The sequence below is a fragment of the Orycteropus afer genome, unplaced genomic scaffold (genome assembly GCF_000298275.1).
Source record: "Orycteropus afer afer isolate SDZICR_OR568_19922 unplaced genomic scaffold, OryAfe1.0 scaffold00113, whole genome shotgun sequence".
NCBI lineage: Eukaryota > Metazoa > Chordata > Mammalia > Tubulidentata > Orycteropodidae > Orycteropus > Orycteropus afer.
Genome location: NW_006921700.1, coordinates 4,191,989 through 4,209,750, shown reverse-complemented (window position 1 = coordinate 4,209,750; position 17,762 = coordinate 4,191,989). Strand labels below are relative to the sequence as shown.

The 17,762-nt window shown below is 43.9% G+C and overlaps 1 protein-coding gene across 1 annotated transcript in view; it reads left to right on the top strand.

Moving 5' to 3' along the window:
• The first annotated feature begins 675 nt into the window (after positions 1-675).
• Positions 676-17,762, top strand: part of CTIF (cap binding complex dependent translation initiation factor) — a 303,014-nt gene continuing 285,927 nt past the window's right edge. The window contains exon 1 of the mRNA XM_007943827.2: positions 676-855. Within this exon, the coding sequence (XP_007942018.2) occupies positions 676-855 (180 nt within the window). The remainder of the gene's footprint in view (positions 856-17,762) is intronic.

Here is a 17,762-nt window from a genome sequence, read left to right as displayed (position 1 = left end):
CTTGCATGGTCTATCACGGCTGAAATCAAGGTGTTGGCCAGACCGAATTCTTATCTGGAACCTCTGGGAGGAAATCTACTTCTAAACTCATAGGTTCTTGGCAGAATTTACTTTCTAGCAGTTGTAGGACTGAGAGTCTTGTTTCCTTTTGGTTGTTGATGAGGGATTGCTTTTAACTCCTACAGGCTGCCCACATGCCTTGCCACAGGGGCCCCTCCATCTCCATGCCAGCAATATCACACTGATTCTTTCTCATGCTTCAAATCTCCAACTTCCTCCAACTCTGACCTCTCATCCTAGATTTAAAGGGTTCATGTGATTGGATCAGAAGCCCCCCAAATCATCTCCCGATCTTAGTAGACCTTATAGTGCCTAACACTGCCACACGTTACTGTGTTGGTCACCTAGGCACGTTGTGGTACCTGCCTTCTCTGGGCCTATTTCCCTCCCCACACAGTGGGAATTTGGGGATATTCTTTACACTAAGGATGCACTGGTGTCTTACCTTCTTCTCATGGTTGCTGGGAGAACACACTGCCATGATGGGTGTAAAACTGCTTCCAGAGACGGGAAGTAGTTCACAAATGGGAGGCCTTGTCCTCACCCCCAGCGGAGTCTCACGGAGCCTGTTTGTTCTTCTCCACCAGCCCCATCCCAGGCCCCTGAGCTGGAATGATGGAAAACTCCTCGGCAGCATCAGCTTCCTCTGAGGCTGGGAGCAGCCGCTCCCAGGAGATTGAGGAGCTAGAGCGCTTCATCGACAGCTACGTACTTGAGTACCAGGTGCAGGGGCTGCTGGCTGACAAGACGGAGGGTGACGGCGAAAGCGAGAAGACGCAGTCCCACATCTCCCAGGTGAGACCTGGCCTGAGGAGTGGGAGAGGGGCCAGGGCAGGCATGGTACCTTGGCGTACTCAGAGGTGAGACAGGGGTCCTGATTCCAGGTGCTTCTGATCATCTGGCCCTAGATCGCCAAGGTGTAGATAGGCCACCGAGCAGAGCACCCAGAATCCCATAGTGAGGCTTTAGGATCTAAGCAGGAAGCATCCCTAATTGTATGCATTTAGCCCCTCTGGCCACTGTATCCTCCTTCCTACCCCCGTGGGCCCCCAGCCAGACTCACGAAATTCATTGATTGTATATTTATTAAGCACCAGTGGAGGCTTGTATGTTGCTAGGTAGCTGGATAGGTTTCAGCATGTCTTCCAGAGTAAGATAGACTAGAAACAAAGGCCTGGCTATCTAGTTTCGAGAAATCAGCCAATGAAAACCATATAGAATGACAATAATCCAATCCCATTGTGCATGGGTTGCTGCTACGAGTTGGGGGCTGATTCAGTGGAATCTAAGAACCGCAACAACTATGTGCTAGACATTATTCCCTGTTCTCAACCAGCTTATGCTCCAGAAGAGAGCCTGAGTTTATCCGTAATGCACATGATTTAAAGGCTGAAACTTGTGACTATTCCGTCTTCAGGTACCGGCAGTTGTTGGCCCCTGAAGCAATGAGACTTTCAGGCAGCTCCCCCAGGGGTCGGTATTCTGGACATAGTTAGACGACAGACATTCTGGCCCAAATCTTGAATAGGTCTCACCATACCACCACCTCCTGGGTCAGTCTGTGGCAGCACTGGCCTTGGATGAAGGTAGACCCTTCTGAAGATTATGGGCCAAGATTTGGAAGTCTTGCGTTCTCCCACATAGAGTATGAAGTTGTCAAGGGCAGAACCATATGTGTGCCTATGTGACCTTGGGGAAACCTCTCATGCCCCTGAGGCTTGTTAAGCTTATCTGGTGAATGGCACTTCAGGAATGTTGAGAGGTCAGAGGAGATAAGAGGTCCAACAACTACAGAAAAACAGGATGTTTCCTCACAAGGGAACACCTTCCTTGTTTAGTCAGGTCACAAGTGTTGGCCTCTTATACTCTCCGTCCCACCTCAAGCGAGGGACTCCTCTTGACAAGTAGAAAGTGAGCCACTTGGGTATGTTGCTTTGGACAAAAGCCAGACGAAACTGCCTAGCTTGCTCACTGGATGGGAAGAAGGTCCTCCAGCTCTTTAGAAAGCCAGAAGGAACCTGCGGCTTTTCTAGACTAGGACCAGGAGCCAACCAGGGGATTCTGAAGCCACAGAGGCCCCATACCCTATTCCCATTGCAGGGTAAATCAAAATCAAACCAACTCACTGTCATCAAGTTGATTCCAACTCATAGTGATCCCATTGGGTTTCCAAGGTGGTAAATCTTTATAGAAGTAGATTGTCCCTTCCTTCCACAGAGTGGCTAGTGGGTTTGAACCTCCAGTCTTCTGGTTAGCAGTCAAGTGTCTTAGACACTGTACCACCGGAGTGCCTTCATTGTAGGGTAGAGGGGAGAAAATCAGCCTTGAGGGAAAAATGGAAATAACTATGATGATTTCCTTAGTGTCCTTGAAAAACTAAAATCACAATGAATGTAAACCTGTAATTTATCTATTATTCTGTTTACAAGGGTGTATCGAACACCACACCACTCATCTGTCAGTTTGTCGTACTGTGGTGGCTTGCAGTGATGCTGGAAGCTAGCCACTGGTGTTTCAAATGCCAGCAGGGTCATCCATAGTGCACAGGTTCCAGTGGAACTTCCAGACTAAGACGGACTAGGAAGAGGGGCTTGGTGATCTCCTTCCCCCAAAATTGGCCAGTGAAAACCTTATGTATAGCAGTAAAACATTGTCTGATGGCGTGTGGAAGATGAACCCCTCAGGTTGGAAGGCACTTGAAAAATGACTGGGGAGGAGCTGCCTCCTCAAAGTAGAGTCGGCCTTAATGACATGGACATGGATGAAGTAAAGCTTTCAAGACTTTCATTTGCAAGTGTGGCATGACTCAGAATTAGAAAAAAAAAAAAAAACAACCACAAACATTCATTAATCATCAGAACATGGTATGAAGTATGAATCTAGGGAAATTGGAAGTTGTCAAAAATGAAATGTAACACATAAAGATCAGTATCCTAGACATTAGTAAGCTGAAATGGACTGGTATTGGCCATTTTGAATAAGACAATCACATGGTCTACTATGCTAGGAATGACAAATTGAAGAGGAACAGTGTTACATTAATCATCAAAAAGAACATTTCAAGATCTATCCTAAAGTACAGTGCTGTCAGTGATAGGATAATATCTATATGCCTACAAGGAAGACCAGCTAATATGACTGTTACTCAAATTTGTTCATCAACTGCTAATGCCAAAGATGAAGAAATTGAAGATTTTTAACAAGTTCTGCAGTCTGAAATTCATCAAATGTGCAATCAAGATGCATTGATAACTACTGGTGATTGGAAAGCAAAAGTTGAAAACAAAAGAGAATCAGTATTGGAATATGTGGCCTTGGTGATAGAAACTACCCTGGAGATCACATGACAGAATTTTGCAAAACCAACTACTTACTCATTGCAACCACCTTTTTCAGCTTAAATGGTGCCTATACACACAGACTTCGCCGGATAGAATACACAGGAATCAAATTGACTGTATCTATGGAAAGATATGAATGAAGAACATCAGTATCATCAGTCAGAATAAGGTCAGGGGCTGACCGTGGAACAGGCCATCAGTTGCACTTATTCAAGTTCAAAAGGAAGCTGAAGAAAACTGAGTCCATGAGAGCCAAAGTAAAAACTCGAGTATATCCCACCTGAATTTAGAGTTTATCTGAAGAATAGATTTGATGTAAGAAACACTAATGACCAAAGACCAGACAACAAGAACATGAAGAAAGCAAAAGGTCATTAAAAAGACAGAAAAGAAAGAAAACACCAAAATGAATGTCGGAAGAGACTCTGAAACTTACTCTTTGTCAGAAGGGACTCTGAAACTTACTCTTGAATGCAAAGTAGCTGAAGTGAAAGGAAAAAAATGATGGAGTAAAATAGCTGAACTAAGATTTCAAAGAGTGGCTAAAGAAGATAAAGTATAATGCAAGGTGCAAAAACAAAAAAGGGAAGAACATGCTTGGCATTTCTCAAGCCAAAAGAAATGAAAGAAAAATTCAGGCTTTGAGTAGCAATATTGAAAGATTCTACGGGCAGAATATAGAATGACACAAGAAGCATCAAAAGAAGATAGAAGGAATACATACCTTCACTGTGCCAAAAAGAGTTTATCAGCATTCAGCCATTTCCAGGAGTTAGCATATGGTCAAGAACTGATGGTAATGAAGGAAGAAGTCTAAGCTGCACTGAAGACATTGGGGAAAAACAAGGCTCCAGGAATCAACAGACTACAATGGAGGTGCTTCAACAAATGGATGTAATGCTGGAAGTGCTCACTCATCTATGCTAAAAAATTTGGAAGACACAGATATGGAAGAGATCCATATCTGTGAAGACACAGATATGGAAGAGATCCCTATCTGTGTCCACTTCAAAGAAAGGTGATCCAACAGAATGCAGAGATCATTGAACAATACCATTCATAGCACACTCAAAGTTGGCTGAAAATTATTCAAAGTGGTTGTAGCATTGCATCAGGAGGGAACTGCCAGAAATTCTAGCCAGATTCAGAAGAGGCCATGGAATGAGGGATGTCATTGCTAATGTCTGATGGATCTTGGATGAAAGTAGAGAATGCCAGAAAGATGTTTACCTGTGTTTTATAGAGTATGTAAATGCACTCGACTGCATGGATACTGAGAAGAATAAACCAGAAACAAAACCAAACTCACTGCCATTGAGTCAAATTTGACTCATAGTGAACCCATTGGGTTTCCAAGGCTGTAAATCTTTGTGAAAGTAGATTGCCCAGTCTTCTTTCCTAGGAGTGGCTGGTGGCTTTGAACCATCAGCCTTCTGGTTAGCAGTCAAATGCCATGGGCACTATGCCACCAGAGCACCTAGGAATTCCAATACATTTAACTGTGCTCATAAAGAACCTGTATATAAACCAAGTGGCAGTTGTTTGAACAGAACAAGGGGATGGTTTAAAATCAGGAAAGTTTGTGTCAGGCTTGTATCGTTTCACTACACTTATTCAATCTGTATGCTGAGCAAGTAATCCAGGAAACTGGATTACATGAAGAAGAATGCAGCATCAAGATTGGAGGAAGACTCATTAAGAACCTATGATATGCAAATCACACAACCTTGCTTGCTGAAAGTGAATGAGACTTGAAGCACTTAACTGATGAATCAGAGACTACAGCTTTAGTATGGATTACACATCAATGTAAAGAAAACAAAAATCCTCACAACTGGACCAAGAAGCAACATCATAATAAAAGAAAACAGTATTGATGTTGTCAATTATTTCATTTTACTTGGACCCACAATTAACGCCTATGGAAGCAGCAGTCAAGAAAACAAATGATGTATTGCATTGGTCATTTCTGCTGCAAAGGACCTCTTTACAGTGTTAAAGAGCAAAGATGTCACTTTGACGACTCAGGTGTGCCTAACCCAAGCCATGATGTTTTCAATCACCTCATATGCATGCCTAGGATACCGATCTTTATATGTTCCATTTCATTTTTTACAACTTCCAATTTTCCTAGATTCATACTTCATACATTCCATGTTCTGATTATTAATGGATGTTTGCAGCTGTTTCTTCCTATTTTGAGTCATGCCACATCAGCAAATGGAGGTCCCAAAAGCTTTACTCCATCCACATCGTTAAGGTTGGCTCTACTCTGAGGAGGCAGCTCTTCCCCAGTTGTACTTTCAGTGCCTTCTGACCTGAGGGGTTCATCTTCTGGCACTATATTGGATAATGTTTCAGGGCTATTCATAAAGTTTTCCAGTAATATATCAGACAGTGTTTCACTGCTATTCATAAGGTTTTCACTGGCCAGCTCTTTGAGAAGTGAATGATCCCTTCCTTCTTCTGAGTCTGTCTTAGTCTGGAAGGTTCGCTGAAACCTGTCCACCATGGGTGACTCTTTTCGTATTTGAAATACCGGTGGTATAGACTCCAGCCTCATAGCAACACACAAGCCACCAGAGTATGATAAACTGACAGACAAGATGTTTACTTGTGTGTTATTGACTGTGCAAAGCATTTCATTGTGTGAATCATAACAAATTATGGATAACGTTGAGAAAAATGGAAATTCCAGAACACTGGATTGTGCTCGCCAGGAACTTGTACGTAGACCAGGAGACTGTCTTTGAACAGAACAAGGGCATACTACATGGTTTAAAATCAGGAAGGGAGTGTGTCAGGGTTGTATCCTTTCACCATACTTATTCAATCTGTATGCTGAACATATAATCCAAGAAGCTGAACTTTATGAAGGAGAATGTGGCATCAGGATTGGAGGAAGACTCTTTTAACAACCTGCAATAGGCAGATGACACAACTTTGCTTGCTGAAAGTGAGGATGACTTGAAGCACTTACTGATGAAGGTTAAAGACTTAAGTCTGCAGTATGGATTACATCTCAACATAAAGAAAACAAAAATCCTCACAACTGGACCAATAAGCAGCATCACAATAAATGGAAAAAAGATTGAAGTTGTTAAAGATTTTTATATTACTTGGTTCCACAATCAACACCAATGGAAGCAGCAGTCAAGATATCAGATGACATATTGCACTGGGCAAATCTGCTGCAAAAGACCTCTTTCAAGTGCTGAAGAGCAAAGATGTCTCCTTGAAATGTAAGGTGTGCCTAACCCTAGCCATGGTATTTTCATTCATTTCATATGTGTGTGAGAGATAGGCAGTGAACAAGGAAGACCAAAGAGTTGATGCTTGGGAGTTGTGGTGTTGGCAAAGAATAGTGAAAGTACCATGGACTGCCAAAAGAATGAACAAATCTGTCTGGAAGAAGTGCAGTAAGAATGCTCCTTGCAAGTGAGAATGGCCAGACTTTGTTTCACTTACTCTGGTCATGTTGTCAGAAGGGACCATTCCCTGGAGAAGAATAGCATGCTTGGTAAAGTGGAGGGTCAGCAAAAAAGGAGAGAATGCTCAATGGGATGGATTGACATATGGGCTGCAATGATGGGCTCAGGTATAGCAAAGATTGTGAGGCTGACACAGGACCGGGTGGTGTTTCTTTCTGTACATAAGACCGTTATGAGTTGGAGCTGACTGAATGGTGCCTAACAACAACAAGGACAAGAACAACAACAACATATACGTGCAAAAGCTTTACAATGAATAAGGAAGACTACCAAGAATTGATGCCTTTAAGGTATTGGTCATAAAACATTGTTTCACATCTTACTTTGGTGAGTAGCGACTGGGATCTTAAAAGCTTGAAGTGGCCATCTAGATGCAGCGATGGGTCTCTCCTTGTCCAAAGCAGAGAAGGATGAAGAAAACCAAAGATTCATGGAAACAATTAGTCCAAGCAACTGATACACCATATGATCCTCAGCTATATGACTATATGAGACCAGAAGAACTAGATGGTGCCCAGCTACCACTGTCAACCACTCCGAGGGAAATCTCTGTAGGAAATCCTGAATAGAGAAGGAGAACAATGTGGAACAAAACTCAAAATCATTAAAAAAAAAAAAGAAAGAAAAGAGTGTGTGTGTGGGGGGACCAGGTTTGCTGGTCTGATAGAGCCTGATGGAACCACTGAGACTATGGCCCTGAGCTGCCCTTCAGGTCTGGAATTGAACACACTCCTGTGGCTTCTAGCCAAACAAAAGACAGGCATATGAGGTGAACATTTACACTAGGTAGATATACTCCTTGGAGAGAACGCTCATGGGAGAATAGAAGGGCTGTGTATGGACAGGGACATAGCTCAGGGGGCAGGATTATATGGAGGGAAGGACACAGGGAAGAGGTAACTATGGGCAGGAAGTGGAAGGGGAGCTGTTGCATTGTGGTAAATTGTGGTCAGTGTCATGAGACAAAGTGTATATAAGCTGCTGTGTGGAAGGTGAATTTGCTCTGTAAACTTTCACCCAAATCACAATAAAAGAAGAAAGAAATTAAGGTATTAGTGAAGAATATGAAATACTTCATGGACTGCTGGAAGAACAAACATCTGCCTTGCAAGAAATTACAACCAAAATGCTCCTTAAGAAGCAAGGATGGTGAGACTTTGTCTCACATACTTTGGGCATGTTATCAGGAGGAACTAGTCCCTGGAGAAGGACCTCATACTTGGCAAAGTAGAGGGCCAGTGAGAAAGAGGAAGACCCTCAGTGACACAGACTGACACAGTGACTACAAGGATGAGTCAAGCGTAGCATTACTTTGTGAGGAAGGTTCAGGACTGGGCAGTGCTTTGTTCTGTTGGGCACAGGGTTATGAGTCAGAACTGACTCGACAGCACCTATCTTCAACAATGCTGAGCACCAACCCAGTGTCCAGTTCTGTTCTAGGATAGGCTATCCAACAGCAAAGAAGACAGACAAAACTTTCTGCCTTTGTGGAACTTAGGTTCCAGTGATGAGTGATAAGTGCCATGGAGAGAAATAAAGCAAGAAGACAGAATGGGGCGGAAAGGGACTGCAACTTGAAGTTAGGTGGCCAGAGAAGGAGGTGAGGAGGTGAGCCATGCAGATATATGGAGGAGAAGCATCCTGGTTGGAGGGAGCAGCCTCTGCAAAGGCCTGAGGTGGAGATTGTTCTGGCCACAGCAAAGGGGCCGGTGTGTTTGGAGCAGAGAGAGCGAGCGAGCTAGAGGCAATTAGTCAGAGAGGTGCTGGGGAGTGGTGTAGACCGGAAGTCCAAGGGCTGAGCCCTGGGGTCTTCTAACATTTAGAAAGAAGGGATGTGTGGAGGAACCAGCAAAGACTAGGCAGGATCTATCAGTGAAACAGGAGGAAAAACAGGATATCTTAGTGAATATTGAAAACACCAAGAGAGAGTGTTGGAGAAGGTGGCAATGATCCAGTAGAAAAGGCTTCAAGGAATTAGGGGTAGGGAGGAAGGGGACCATGAGGTTCTCCCATGACTTCAAGGAGGAGGGTTGTAGGCCTCTCCTCTGATGACATGCTATTTTATTTGCATAACTTCGTTTCTTGATTTAAACTATCCTTATCATAACACCCACTGCCATTCAGTCAGTTCCATCATTGGGTTTTCAAGGCAGTAAATCTTTATGGAAGTAGATTGCCCTATCTTCCTCCCATGGAGCAGCTAGTGGGTTTGAACCACCAACCTCCTGGTTGGCAGCCTAATACCTTAGGCACCGCACCACCTGAGCTCCTTTCTCTATTACGTAGTTAACAATATCAGGACTTGGCGTGAGGGGTGTGGTCAGTCTGAATTGGAAAATTCTGAGGCACGTTAAACTTGTTGAGTTGTCTCTGCTCAGGCAGGAAGGGGCCGGACTAAGTGATCCAACTCTCGCAGTCACCTGTGGCATCCTAGGCTGATTGCTCCAGCCCCCTGCCAGGTGGACAGGCACATGGCTTGTGTACTTACCCCACTGTGTAGAATCCAGGTGTTTCCACCAGGGAGTCCTTCAAAGGCTCCTACAGATGAAAGTCCCTGTTATAAAAGAGGGTCCAAAGGAGCTGGGACACTTCACCCCAGAAGATGCTTTGTTCATGGTGATAATTCCTGTTCCAAAACAGACATCAGGGAGGGCCTTCCACTCTCCTTGTGGGCTTTGCTGAGCTCCAAGAGGTTGAGGAGGCAGAGAGGCGTCCTCAGCCTGGACCCTGCCCTCTGGCTTCTGCCCAAAGATGGCTTGGGTGGACATGCTGGACGCTTACAGCTGGGTGGCCAGCTGAGGCAAGGTTCTAGGGATTCCCTGCTTCTTACAGTGAGGGAGAGTGTGGAAAACACTACCACTTGTAACATTTGGATGCATTCCGTAGATTTTGCATTCTCTGAAGTTCCCTGGAAGAGCCCAAACATATGGCGGGAATCCATGGCCCACCTACAGACTGCTGACAGAGGCAGGGTTTTTAAGTCCTGCTTCTAACCTCCCCCCCGCCCCTGACACACACACAAACACACATGGGAGACAGACTCCAGAGAAGAGGGCAGCTATAGCCCACCCCAAGCAAGGCCAGTGGTTAGACGTGTCTAAATAAGGCACTTCTTTTTAAAAAAAAAAAAACAAACAAAAACCCAATCTTTATTGACACAACTTTGTGGGAAATATTTCTGTTTTTATTTAATTTGCCTTTTTAAATGGAAGCCAAAATAAAAATCTCAGAGAATGTCCCTGTCTGCATATCTGTGGTGTTGTTTTGATGTTTCTGGGAAAGGAAAATTGTTAGGAATCTTGGAAACCTTGAGAAAACCTGAGGGAGTGGAGAAAAACATTGCTCTTCCGTTGATGAGGTCATTGTTTGGCACCTGAGTGTAGACATGCAGGAAGACTATCCTTCAGGATGGTTACATAGTAGTGGTCTCCCCTGCCCCTCCCCCTGCAACAACCAGAAGGATGGATTATGGATGGATGGATGGATGGGGGGGAGGGGGATGGTGGATGGATGGATGGTACTTCCTGTTTCTTAGATGCATAGACAAGAATATTTGTATTTAAAATCTTCTAGAACTTCCAGGATATCATATTTAAAAGATTTTATTTAATTATGCACTCCCCTACACTTCAGGAGTGCTTGCCTGCCAATGGATTCTGAGTCTCCAAAGACATTTCCTGAAAGTTGTTCTCACTCTTTTCTCGGGAGGCAGAGGTGTTTATAGCCCTTTTCTGCAGAAAGTAAGACTGAGGCACGGAGACCAAAAATGGCCCAGCCACACTTTTCTGTGGTTGCTGAGCTGGACTCTGACATCTCACCTTCACTCCATCTTCTTCTGATTCCCTGCTGCACATGGCTGTGACTGACAGGGTGTTGGGTAGTGTGCGCACACATACTAACATACTCTTTGGAAAGAGAATGGGGACTCCAAGTCTCATTGGCCCTTAATGTTTTGCAGAAGAGATTGGAATGCTGTAAGTGGACATATGTTTGGCCTCAGGTGTCAGTGGATCTAGTGATATCAATGATCTAGTGGATCATAAGAAGGCTGTAAAGCAGTGTTTGCAATTCTGGCTGCACATTTGAATCCCTGGCGGGGCGGGGGTGGCTCTGAAAACTAATGCTGTATGGGCTGTACTGCACAGATTCATTTGGACGGGATGGGGCCTGGGCATTGGCATTCTTGTAAGTCCCTCATGTGATTCCATTGTTAGAGTTGAGGACACAGTGGAGGTATGTCCCTCTCCCTTCTCCCTGCTCTGTGGCCAGCTGCCCCCTACTGCAGTCTCTCAGAAGGATAGAATATAAGGACATTGTGAAGCGTATTTAATGAAGGCATATTTTCTGGTAAATTCTTGTTAGCAGTCAAATTAAGGACCAATGAGGACAAAGTTAACTTCGACCATCCTTTTTGCTGCTGTCAGGCACTTGGAAGTCCTGGGTTTAGTCTAAAATGCAAAGTGACCTATCAGGACAGACCCAACCTTACAGACACACCAAGGGTTGAGAGTGTTCAGGGTGGGCTGATGTCTCCTTCTAATGTGGTTTTCCTTCTCTTTTCCTTCATATTTTGCCTCTCATTCTGCATTCCCTGCCCACTGTTCCCTCACTGCCTTTTTTTCCCATTGCATCACTTCCTCCTGCCTTTCAAATACATTTTCCCTGCTATCTTTGCTCCTAGGAGGAAGCTCTCAATGGCGGACCACCTATGAAAGCTTTAACAGAAGAAGTGAGTTTTCAGGAGGACTGTGGGGTGGTCAAGTATGGGGGATGCATTTTACCTTTCCCCTTATTTTAAAAACATAATTTATTATTCATTATACAACTACTGTAGGAATATATTCTCATTGTACATTAGAATTCAAATATTAACAATACAGTCACCCTTAGCTGTAACCTCATTGCCCTGCCTGGCCTCTACTTCCCATCAGGTTGGTGAATTAACTTCCTCACTGTTTTTTTTAATGCATTTATAGATGTATATATGGCTTATGTTGTTGTTGTTATGTGCCCTCGAGTCAGACCAAACTCATAGCGACCCCTCCTTGGGTTTCTGAGGCAGTATCACTACGGAAGTAGATTGCCCTATCTTCCTTCCAAGAAGTGGCTGGTGGGTTTGAACCGCCAGCCTTCTTAACATTATTTCAAACTTATATATCATAGTCAGTGACTATGTTGTTCACTAACTCACATTGTTTTTCTATAACATACTTTAATAGTACACAGTTGTTTTGTTTTAGATTTTTGTAATGGGAGGCAGAAGGGCAGGGGAATTGAATTTGTAGCACATAAAAAGTACAGTCATTAGAAACCATGTTATAGTATTTCACTATACTTTTAAATTTATTTTGTTGTTATTGTTGAGAATATATACGGCAAAACATACACAGTTTAACCGTATCTAATGTACAATTCAGTGGCATTGATCCCATTGTTTGAGTTGTGCAATCTTTCTCACCCTCCTTTTCTGAGTTGTTCCTCCCCATTAACATAAATTCACTGCCCCCTATGGTCCCTATCTAATCTTTGGAGTTGCTGTTGTCACTTTGATCCCATGTAGTTCTTAAAAAGAGCATCATGCTCTTGGCAGACATTTTTACTAGTTTAGCTAATAACTTACATTTTCACCTAACCACATGCCCTAGGGACTCTGCTAGGTTTGTACAGCTGCACGGTACTCCATGGTATGGACAGCCCATAGTTTATTTAACCATTCACTTATTGAGGGCATTCCGGTTATTTCTAAGTTGTACCCTGGTATACGTGATCCTTCAGCGAGTCCTGTTGACCATGGCTCTTTCTGTACATATGTATGTGTTTCATTAGGGTGGATGTTGAGAAGTGAAGTTCATTTTAATAGCTGTCACCAACTTAAAGAGCTCTGGTGGTGCAGTGGCTAAGATGTTTGGTGGTTCAAATCCATGAGCCGCTCCATAGAAGGAAGAAAAACCAGTCTGCTTCCATAAAGATCTACAGCCTTAGAAACCCTGTGGGGCAATTCTGCTCTGTCCTATAGGGTCACTGTGTGTCAGAGTGGACTCGATGGCAGTGGGTTTGGTTTTCTTGGTTTATCACCAAATTGCTCTCCAGAATGCCTATTCCCTGATTCACACCATCACCGGTGTATTGGGACAAATAGTCTCCTGTCATTGTAGTTTGCACTTGATTTCTTAATGAGATTGAGCGCTTCTTAATCTGATTGATAGTTATCATTTGTTTTCAGTAGGTTAAAATTTTAGTTAAGTTTAAAAGCAACCCTTGGAAAAAACAGATAATTAGAAAACAGAAAAAATCCACCATAATCTTCTGACAAGAACCAGAGTAAGTTTTTGTACTGTATTATCTTATACACCCTTTACATATTAAACTTATGGTCTGCACGCAATGTGTAGCCTGCTTGCTAATTTAGCTTGATCTCATAGACCCTGGGGGTCTCTGGCATAAAGTATAATTATAGACATCTACTCTTTTTTCTGCCAATTACAGCTGGCTACATAATAAAGTAGGATTAGTGTTACAGTTTGTTGATTCAGGTGCTGTTCTAGGCTCTTGGAAAAGTTGTGGCAGAATCGAGCACAGTCCTCTACCTAGAGTGCACTTTCTGTCAGGAAAGACAGGCAGCAAACAAAGCAGTGAATAGCATTTTGTTGTGGTTGTTAGTTATCGTCCAGTCACTTCTGACTCACGACAAGCCCATGTGTGCAGAGTCGAGCTGCTCCATAGTATTTTCAAGGCTGTGACCTTATGGAAGCAGATTGCCAGGCCTGGTGCCAGGCTACATGCCTCAGGGTGGTTTTGAGCTGCCAACCTTCCAGCTAGCAGTCAAGTGCTTAAAAGTCTGTGGCACCCAGGGACCAGAAGGTGATGTATGTGAATGAGGCAGGAAGTAGCAAAGGCTCACCTGGAAGGGACCTCTGAGCAAAGATTTGAAGGAGGTGAGAGTGAGTCCATTTGGGGAAGAGGGTTCCAGGCAGAGGGAACAGCACGCGTCAAGCTCTGCGCAGTTGGGGACATCCCGGGGGGACTTTGGATGTCAGTGACGAGTGCCCTGGTCTCTCTTCAGTGCCTTCAGCACCCTTGCCCTATGCTTGTTCCTCTCACTCTTCCTCCTTTGATGTCCAGGGTCTTCCATCTCTGCCATCCCTAAGTCCGCGCATAAAAATACTGTCCGTCCTGTGGTGCAAAGAACTGATCAGGCATTTTAATGACTTTTTTTTTAAATTATGATTTGGGTGAAAATTTCCAGAGCAAATTCACTTTCCATACAGCAGTTCCCATACACTTTGTCTCATGACATTGACCACAATCCACCACAATGCAACAGTTCCCCTCCCTCTTCCTCCCAACAGTCACCTCTTCCTTGCGTCCATCCCTCCATACATCCCTGCCCCCTGAGCTGTCTTCCTGTGCATAAACAGCCCTTCTTTCTCCCATGATTGTTCTCTCCAAGGAGTGTATCTACCTCAGGTAAATGTTCAACTCCTATGCCTGTCTTTTGTTTGGCTGGAAGCCACAGGTGTGGGTTCAATTCCAGACCTGAAGGGCCGCTAGGGGCCATAGTCTCAGTGGTTCCACCAGGCTCTATCAGACCATCAAACCTGGTCCCCCCCTCTTTTTTTTCCCAAATGATTTTGAGTTTTGTTCCACATTGTTCTCCCTCTCTATCCAGGATCTCCTACATAGATCCCCCTCTGAGTGGTTGACAGGGGTAGCTGGGCATCATCTAGTTCTTCTGGTCTCATAGTCGTATAGGCTGCAGATCGCATGGTGTACCAGTCACTAGGACTAATTTTTGCATGAATCTTCTGTTGATCTTCCTATTGTACATTTCTAATTTGATAGCATTATGATCTGAGAAAATGCTTTGCAGTATTTCATTGTTTTTAAATTTATGAAGGCTTGCTTTATGGCCTAACATACTGCAGTCTATCATGGAAAATGTTCCATGTGCACTGGAAAAGAATGTATATTGTGCTATTGTTGGGTGTAGTGCTCTGTAGATGTCTATAAGGTCAAGTTGGTGGATTGTATTGTTTAGCTCTTCTGCATCTTTGTTGAGTTTCTTTTCAGTTGTTCTATCTTTCATTGAAAGTGGTGTATTAAAGTCTCCCACTATGACTGCCAGACCACAGCTCCATATGTCTCTTTTTGGTGTTTTCATGCAAATTCTTCTGCTAGTTGGAGTTTAGTCTACTTCTATATCCTTCCCTTCAAGGCTCAGGGGTCCAGGATTAACTTCTTTATCTGTGTTAATTGGTTCCCCTTTCCTTTGTTAAAGAGGGTCTATGCAGTCTTTCTGCCTATTCTGCCGTTTTACCAGAGCTCCTTTAATGATTTTTTTATTGTGGAACATCTCAGTGTGCTGAGAGGACACAGATGATAATAAAATAAACATCCTCGGACTCACCTATTTATTAAACTTTAACTCTCTGCCTTATTTGTTTCTGATTCTGATATCAAGAAATAAATTATCACAGCTATGATTGTTTGTCATTCTGTGTATGGAAATGTCCCACCTTCACTGCCTCTTTCTCTTTGGTGACATTTAATGTGTGACACTCTCTGTACCCCATCAGAGGGCCTGCATGTTCACAAGGCTCAAAGCTGTAAGCTGGTTTCCATTGAAGAAGAAAGTCTTTGCAGGTGGCATGATGAGTGTGTGTGTGTGTGTGTGTGTGTGTGTGAGGGGATGGGCTGAGGAGACTATTTGGAGAGGCAGGGCTCTTCTCTCACTTCCAGAATCACCTCATGCAGATGGATGGGTTTTGGGGAAGCTCTGTGTCTGAAGCTTTTCAAGGCAGTGGCTCAGGACAGGCTACTACTGTAAACAGAGGAGCCCTATTGGCTCAACGGGATAAACACTTAGCTGCTAACTGAAAGGTCAGTGATTTGAACCCAACCAGCTGCTCTGTGGGAGAAAGACCTAGTGATCTATCTTCATAAAGATTACAGCCTAGGAAAGTCTATGGGTCAGTTCTACTCTGTCCTGTAGGGTTGCTATGAGTTGGAATCAACTCGACAGCACCCAACAGCAACACTAGAAAAGAGGAGGCAGGGGACAGTGCACAGTGGCTGGTGTACAAGGAGAAAGAAGCCAGATTGAGGAAGTTGAGAGAAGAGCCTCCCTGGGGGAAGGTGAGAGACCTTTGAGATAAGGAAGGGAGTGCTCCCAGGGGCTTTGAGCAGCAGGAAAGAGACGTTGTTAGGTGTCGTTGAGTTGGCTGTGACTCATAGTGACTCTATGTACAACAGAACAAAACACTGCCTGGTCCTTTGCCAGCTTCACAGTCCTTGCTATACCTGAGCCCATAATTGCAGCCATGGTGTCAATCCATCCCGTTGAAGGCCTTCTTCTTTTTTGTTCATCCTCCACTTTACCCAGCATGATATCCTTCTCCAGGGAATGGTCCCTTCTGACAACGTGACCAAAGTAAGTGAGACGAAGTCTGGCCATTCTCTCTTCCAAGAAGCATTCTGGTTGCACTTCTTCCAGGACAGATTTGTTAGTTCTTTTGGCAGTTCATAGTACTTTCAGCATTCTTCATCAATACCACAACTCAAAAACACCAACTATTCTTTGGTCTTTATTATTCATTATCTAGCGCTCACATGCATATGAGATTATTGAAAATACCATGGCTTGGGTTAGGCACACCTTAGTCTTCAAAGAGACATCTTTGCTCTTCAGAACTTTAAAGAGGTCTTTTGCAGCAGATTTGCCCAGTGCAATATCTCATCTGATGTCTTGATTGTTGCTTCTATTGGTGTTGATTCTGGAACCAAGTAATATGAAATCTTTGACAAGGGAAGAAATACATGTCCCTAATAGAGATGGTTCAGGCAACAGCAAGTGGAGAGGATACTCTGAGGCTGCTGCTTGGCTAGGTGTGTGGAGGAGGGATGTCTGGCAAGCCCAGTGGTTACAGCTTAGTATGATCAGTGCGGTGTTGTGTTGTTGTTAGTTGCCATCAGGTTGGCTCAAACTCATGATGACCTGTGTACAACATAACGACATGTTGCCCATCCTGCGTCACCTTCCTGGTCGTTGGTATACTTAAGTCCTTTGTCATAGTCACTGAGTATTTTGAGTGACTTCCAGCCTAGGGAGCTCATCTTCCAGCACTACATCAAACGACATTCGGTTGTGATCCATGGAGATTTCATTGGCTAATTTTTAGAAATAAAGTTTCTAGCCCTTTCTTCCTAGAAGCTCTGCTGAAACTTGACCACCATGGATGACCCTGCTAGTATTTGAAATACTCATGGCATAGCTTTCAGCATCACGGCAACACGAAATCTATCACAGTAGGACACACTGATAGATGGGTAGTGGGTGCCCTGAAAGCTGTGCAAGCAGGACCACAGTGCCTCCTCCCACAAGTCACACCTTGGCTGGGACTGTGCCTCACCACATCTTTGGTATAGATTTGTAGGTTTCTTCCTTTCTCGATCCCACAACCCTCTCCCTCCCTTTTTCTCTTTCTTCCACTTTTTTATTGTGATTTGGATGAAATTATGCAGAGCAGATTCATTTTACATTCAGTAGTTACTGTGCATTTTGGTTTGTGACACTGGTTCCATTCCTCACAGTATAGCAGCTCTCCTCCCACTTCCTTCCTGTGGTTACCCTTTCCCTGTGTCCTTCTTGCCTGTGCATTCCTGCCTCCCTACCTTTCTCGCTATGCACATGCTGCCCTTCTGATCGCCTATGATAGATTGTTCTAAAGAAGTGCATCTCCCTGGTGTAGGTATTGTTCATAGCCCTGTTTATTGTTTGGCTGAGAGTTAGTTAAGCCAGGGAGTGAGTTCAGTTCCAGGCTTGAAGGGTGACTCAGGGCCACAGTCTCAGGGCTTTGCCAGTCTTTATCAG